The 6,007-nt window shown below is 40.6% G+C and overlaps 1 protein-coding gene across 1 annotated transcript; it reads right to left on the minus strand.

Moving 5' to 3' along the window:
- Positions 1–2,682: 2,682 nt before the first annotated feature.
- LOC107568663 (E3 ubiquitin/ISG15 ligase TRIM25-like) lies at positions 2,683–5,770 on the minus strand. The gene is made up of 3 exons (XM_016254640.1): positions 5,201–5,770; positions 3,938–4,055; positions 2,683–2,774 (listed from the first exon to the last, which is right to left on the minus strand). The coding sequence occupies exons 1-3, from the start codon at positions 5,768–5,770 to the stop codon at positions 2,683–2,685; spliced, it is 780 nt and encodes a 259-aa protein (XP_016110126.1).
- Positions 5,771–6,007: the final 237 nt, after the last annotated feature.

Consider the following 6,007-nt stretch of genomic DNA (forward strand, 5'->3'; position numbering starts at 1 on the left):
ACAAACACTCCTATTCTCCTGCTGATGGGCTTCACAGAGAGAGCACTCCGTATGTTATTGTGTATGAATGAGTATCTGGAGGAAGAGCAGATCAAACTCCAGGACTGATCATTATTTCCAAAATCACACTCATTACCCCGTCCCTTCCTGCTGATGCTCTTATATGATACTGATATACACACACCATAATCTCCACTCCACTCAATCTCCCAATAACAGCGTCCACACACACTCTCTCTACACAACACCTGCCACACATCAAATCTGTCTGGATGATCAGGATACGACTGATGCCACTCGACCTTTTCATGTAGCTGAACTCTTCATGTTCAGTGTATCATCAGTGTCTCAGTACAGATGAGCAGATATCTGTGCAAATCATCATTTACATCATCAGTTATAAAACTCTTCTTTCACCTTCTACAATAAGAACATGAACACACTTCACTTGTTTTCTGACTGACTTACATTGTAGGAAGTCGTTCCTGGTCCAGAGATCAATGCTGGTGAATGTGACTGTGGAAATCAACAGACATGAACAGTGTGATTCTCATGATCCTGCATCCATTCCTAAGACATTTCTAATATGATGTTCTGCATGATATGAGATGATGATGGACTGGTTTCTGAGAGCAGATGAATCTGCAGGACTTTACCTCTGTCTGAGATCTTCTTGAGCTGCTCTTTGCAGAAATCCTCCAGTTTGTCTCTCAGCTGATGGACATATTCTCTCAGAGCATCAGAAGAGACGAGAGAACTGAAGAGATCATCATTTACGTCTGTAGATTCAGGAGGTGCTGAGAGAGACTGGAAACTCTACAGAAAGCAGAAATCAAACTCATCATCTCCACACTTCACCCAATAACCTGCAGGAACATCAGATTTGTGCGGCTCTTGTTGACTCGACTGATCTTTAGTAACTCTCCTCAATCCAGCACATTCACAGCATCAGCTTCATTCCTCTCATATTCATTAAATCACATTAGAGCTACAGATTCTAGTATGTGGTTTCCAGAGGCGCTGCCCTGCTGGCGACCTGAACTCTGCTGCTGCTATGCTACACTGATTGTGTCTGTTTGTTTGTTTTAAACTCTTTTTTAAAGATCTTAAAGTTCTTTTAGACATAATATAATTGAGTGACTGTTTTGTCAGCATTATGCTGGCCTGGACAACGAGAATCACTGCTTTTGTTTTTCTCAGGGTGATTATATTTGGACTTTGTGAAAAATGCTGCGCTACGCAAGGAGCGTGGAGGACGCAAGTCTGCCGCCGCTCACTTACTCCAGAGATGCACTGTTGCCTCTTCGCACAAAGGACATTATTCCGGCAGTTGATTTTTTTCACTGTGACTGTGGAAGAGCAGCTACTACGTCGGAAATGTCTTTGAAAGAGAGGCAGGAATATGACAACGAGTCAGAAGGAGAGGCCACTGGCTATCATGGGGAATGTGCATTCACTGAGACGGAAAATGGAAGAGCTTCGCGTCAATGTCCGGGGGTGTTACGAGTATTGTGAAGCTGTCATTATAGTGCTAACGGAGACCTGGCTACATCAAAGCATTCCTGACTCGTTATTTGAATTGGATGGCTTTTCCCTCGTGCATCTGGATAGGATGGAGGCGACTAGAAAAAGCAGAGGAGGTATCAGTGTTTATATTAAGGATGACTGGTGTACTCAATACACTGTACAGGACAAGGTATGTAACCCCAACCTGGAGTTGCTTTATTTGTCCTTAAGACCTGTGTATTTACCCAGGGAATTTGGGAACATAATTTTATGCATGGCATATATCCCACCGGATGGAAATGCTGCGAAATCAGCAGCTCAAACTGCTGATTGTGTTCAGAATAAGTTACAAAGAACACAGTGTGCTCCGGTTTTTATTGTGGGTGATTTTAATCATTGTAAGTTAGAACTAACGCAGCCTGGCTACGACCAATATGTCAGATGTGAAACATGGGATATTCTGGACAAATGTTATGGCAATGTTAAAAATACCTATAACGCAAAGGCGAAGCCTCCATTGTCCAGCTCTGACCACAATATGATTAATTTAATTCCAACTCATAGAACTGTTTTAAAAGCAGGAAACCTGAGGTCAAGGCTATATCTGTGTGGTCAGAGAACAGTGTAGAGACACGTAAAGGATGTTTTTTGAGCACGGACTGGGAAATCCTACAGAACGGAGACATTCGTAAGGCTACTGACTCAACGACTGAATATTAAGTTTTGTGTGGACAATGTCCTGGAAAAGAAATGTCTAACTGTCTTTCCCAATAACAAGCCATAAATTACCAAAGAAATTAAAGAACGTATTAATTGAAAGAAGCAGGCATTTAAGGAGAAGGATTGGGTTGGACTGAGAGTGGCACAAAAAGAACTCACTGTTGTGTTGAGAGGTGCTAAGAAAAGACATCAGGAGATTTTAGAGTAGAGGTTTAACTTCACTCCATCAAAAAAGTTATGTGACACTATTAAAGCGATGACAAATATGAACACTGGAAGTAAGCACCTCTTTACTAATAATGATTTAGAGAAGGCAACTGAATTAAATGAGTTTTATCTCAGATTTGAGACACAGGATTACACTCAGGAAGGTATGCACTTCCCGGAGACTGTTGTAAGCGAGGACACTTCTCTCAGAGTGAAAATTTACCCTCAGAAGGTTTGTTCAATTTTTGATCAAATTAACACTAGAAAGTCCACTGGACTTGATGGTATTTCAGCTGTTCTTTTAAAATCATGTGCAGAGGAGCTCACCATTGCATGGTGTCCTGTTTTTCAACAATCTGTGGATTGTCAGACTGTCCCTGATATTTGGAAAAAATCTAATATTGCTCCTTTACCAAATACATCATGTCCAGTGGAGAATAATGATTATAGGCCAATAGCCTTGACATCATGTGTTATGAAGTGCTTTGAGAGGTATATGGTGTCTTTGCTAAAGACAGAGGTAAAACCTGTTTTAGATCCACTCCAGTTCACCTACAGACAAGGTCGTGGTATGAAGGACGCTATTAACACCATAACTAATGCTAAAGCCTATGCACGGTTGTTATTCGTTGATTTTAGTTTGCCTTTTGATACAATTAAACCCAACTGTTTGATTAAAAAACTGGGGCAGTTGGGTGTAAATCCCTTTTTAATCAAATGGTATTATTCGTTTTTAACTAATCGAAGGCAGCAGGTCAAGGTTAACCACAGTATACCAGAGGTTAGAAGGACAAGTACAGGTGTTCCACAAGGCTGTGTTAGTTCCCCGATTCTTTTTACATTGTATACAAATTAATGCAGAAGTCATGATTCCAGTAACCTCATAATAAAATACTCAGATGATACAGCTCTAAATCTGGTAAAGGTGGCTATGGGAATTATAGGGAAAAGGGAATATCAAACCAAGGAATCATTTTATGAGCAGTCGGTTCTTAAGGAATTACTAAGATATTATCCGATCCCTCACATATAGCTTATATTCAGAATACGAGTTGCTGCCTTCTGGCAGTCGATACAGATAAATCGATTAGAGTTTATTTTACATGTAATTTTACATTAACTTTGTGTTTTGTTATTGTGGTTTGGAATGTTGCTTCATCTATGTCTATGTGGGTTTTTATTATATAATATAATGCTTGATCAGTGTGTACGTATGCGGGCTCCAGGGTCCAAGACAAATTTCCCCATTGGGGACAATAATGTGTATTGAATTGAACTGAATTGAATTTGCCACTTACACTCTATGTGAACTTTCTAGGAAATAGTTTGGATGATAAAACATCTGCTAAGAACATAAATCACCATCTAACAACTCAAGACCGTTATTTATAACTTTACAGCAGTTAGAGACCCAGAGCTGTCCTCCACTGCTGTCTGTGCAGAGCGCTGTTAGGACACACAGTGATTCAGGCTTCAGTGAGTCTGAATTGAGATGGAGACAAACTTCTCTTCTTCTCCAGACTCACCTTATGAGACTCCACAGCCTCTCTCAGCTGCTGAAGATCTTTCTCTCTCTGCTGGATTCTCTGCTGGAGCGTCTTCTGCGTCTCCTTCAGCTGGTGCTGCAGGACAAACAGATGATAGTGAATCTCACAGAAAACTACTGGCACTAAATCTTCATGTGAACAGATGAATCCAGGAAAAGAGCTGATAACTAATGGCTGTAGGTTCAAACTCCAGAAGTGACAATCGGTTACAATCATACAAGTGTAAGTATTAAATAAGTGAAACTGACACAGACGTAGAGCTTCACACTGACATTAGCCACATTTGCATGGACACTTTTTGTTTCAATCTGAATGAAATCATTCCGACTGATGAATCTGAACATAGTTATTACATGAACGTTAAATAAAGTGATCGGGTTAAGCTTCAAATCAGATTTAATCTTCTGACATGCACACTCTGCACAAATATATACAGTTTCCTGCTGTTTTTTATACTAACCATCTTCTTTTCTTTGTTTTAAAAAGCAGACTTAATATTTATCTATTTCGGGTCCTAATTAGGAGACAAGCACACGAGGCTTTGTGCAATGATGCTTTTATTAATCAAGCAGTAAAAAAGCCCATTCCCATGCCCACTTCACAGACGATGAGCGGAAAGAGAATTTTAGATTGACACGATAGTCATTTATTATATTTAACAACAACAACATTGGCTCGTTCCATGCGTCATGCGCCATTTCTACGTCACTGCACATGCGTAAAACTTTCCACTTTTGGTTTTTAATCTGATCAGGTGTTTACATATCCTATCGAACAGATTAGAAAAGGTTTATCCCACCCTTCTCAACCCGTCTGAAATTTCAATCGTTTTAGGCATTTTCCTCCGACTGAGTTGTTTACATGATTTCATTCAGATTGGATTTATAAACTGATTGTATTCAAAATACAATGCTCCATGTAAACTCACCTAGTGTTTCTGCTGTGTCGCAGAGCTTGCATTTTGACCGATGGAAGTATGTTTTGTCAAAGAACGGGTGAATAGTTCACTCCATTATTTGATGTTGCTTATTCAAGGTCTATTTTTATGAAAGATTGTGTTGATAAAGATTTAAGGTAAATTTCAGCAAACAGTGAAACTCTTCTTGCAGCTGCTGTTCATTTCTGCTGCCGTGTGAATGCTGTGGGCTGTTAATATGGTGCCGATATAAACATATGAAACGAGTGTCAGCAATATATCATCAGTGTCTAGTGTTAAATACCTGTTTCTCTGTCCTCTGTGCTGCAGCTGATACAGTGTTGTGGTTTTTATGTTCATCCATACACAGCACACATATACACTTCTGATCAGTGCGACAGAAAACCTCAAGGAGCTTCTCATGTTTCTGGCAGATCATCTCCTGCAGTCGTCCAGTGGCTTCAGTCACTTTGTGTGGCTTACGTGAATGAAACTCCTCATGACGCTCAAAATGAGATTGACAGTAAGATTCCAGACACACCAGACAGGACTTGACAGCTTTGTATTTTCTTCCAGTACAGACGTCACACTGCACATCTCCAGCTCCAGCGTCACAGTCAGCAGAGAGTTTGGTCTTCTTCAGTTTCTCCACCACTTCAGCCAGCATGGTGTTTCTAGCTAAAGCAGGTCTTGGACTAAAGGTCTGTCTGCACTGAGGGCAGCTGTAGACTCTCTTCTGATCCTCCTGATCCCAGCAGTCTGTAATACAGATCTTACAGTAACTGTGTCCACAGGAAGTTGTCACTGGATCCTTCAGGAGATCCAGACACACGGCACACAAGAACTCATCCTGAGAAAATCTGGCTTCTGCCATTTTACTGCATGAACACAGAGACACAAACACACAACAGCTCAACTACACTTCAGTTTCTCTTTTACTGAAATCACATGATTCCTGTTTCCTGCTTCTGTGTTTCAGTCACGTGTGCATCATTCTCTCATACTCTCATACTTACCACTGGGTTTGAATGGGCTGCAGCCCAGGGGCCCTGCCTTAACCCGTTTACATTTGTTCACTTATGTGTCAGTCAGAAATTATTAGCCGCATTTC

Source organism: Sinocyclocheilus grahami, unplaced genomic scaffold (genome assembly GCF_001515645.1).
Source record: "Sinocyclocheilus grahami isolate Dianchi unplaced genomic scaffold, SAMN03320097.WGS_v1.1 scaffold1270.1, whole genome shotgun sequence".
Classification (NCBI taxonomy): domain Eukaryota; kingdom Metazoa; phylum Chordata; class Actinopteri; order Cypriniformes; family Cyprinidae; genus Sinocyclocheilus; species Sinocyclocheilus grahami.

Bases quoted from the DNA above. Each gene is read 5' to 3' on its own strand.
- LOC107568663 (XM_016254640.1), bottom strand. From the start codon at position 5,770: ATGGCAGAAGCCAGATTTTCTCAGGATGAGTTCTTGTGTGCCGTGTGT. The intron at 4,056-5,200 runs GTATTTAACACT...TTTGTCCTGCAG, and splicing joins CACAGAGGACAGAGAAACAG to CACCAGCTGAAGGAGACGCA. The intron at 2,775-3,937 runs GTTTGTCTCCAT...GTTGAAAAACAG, and splicing joins GAGTCTGGAGAAGAAGAGAA to GACACCATGCAATGGTGAGC.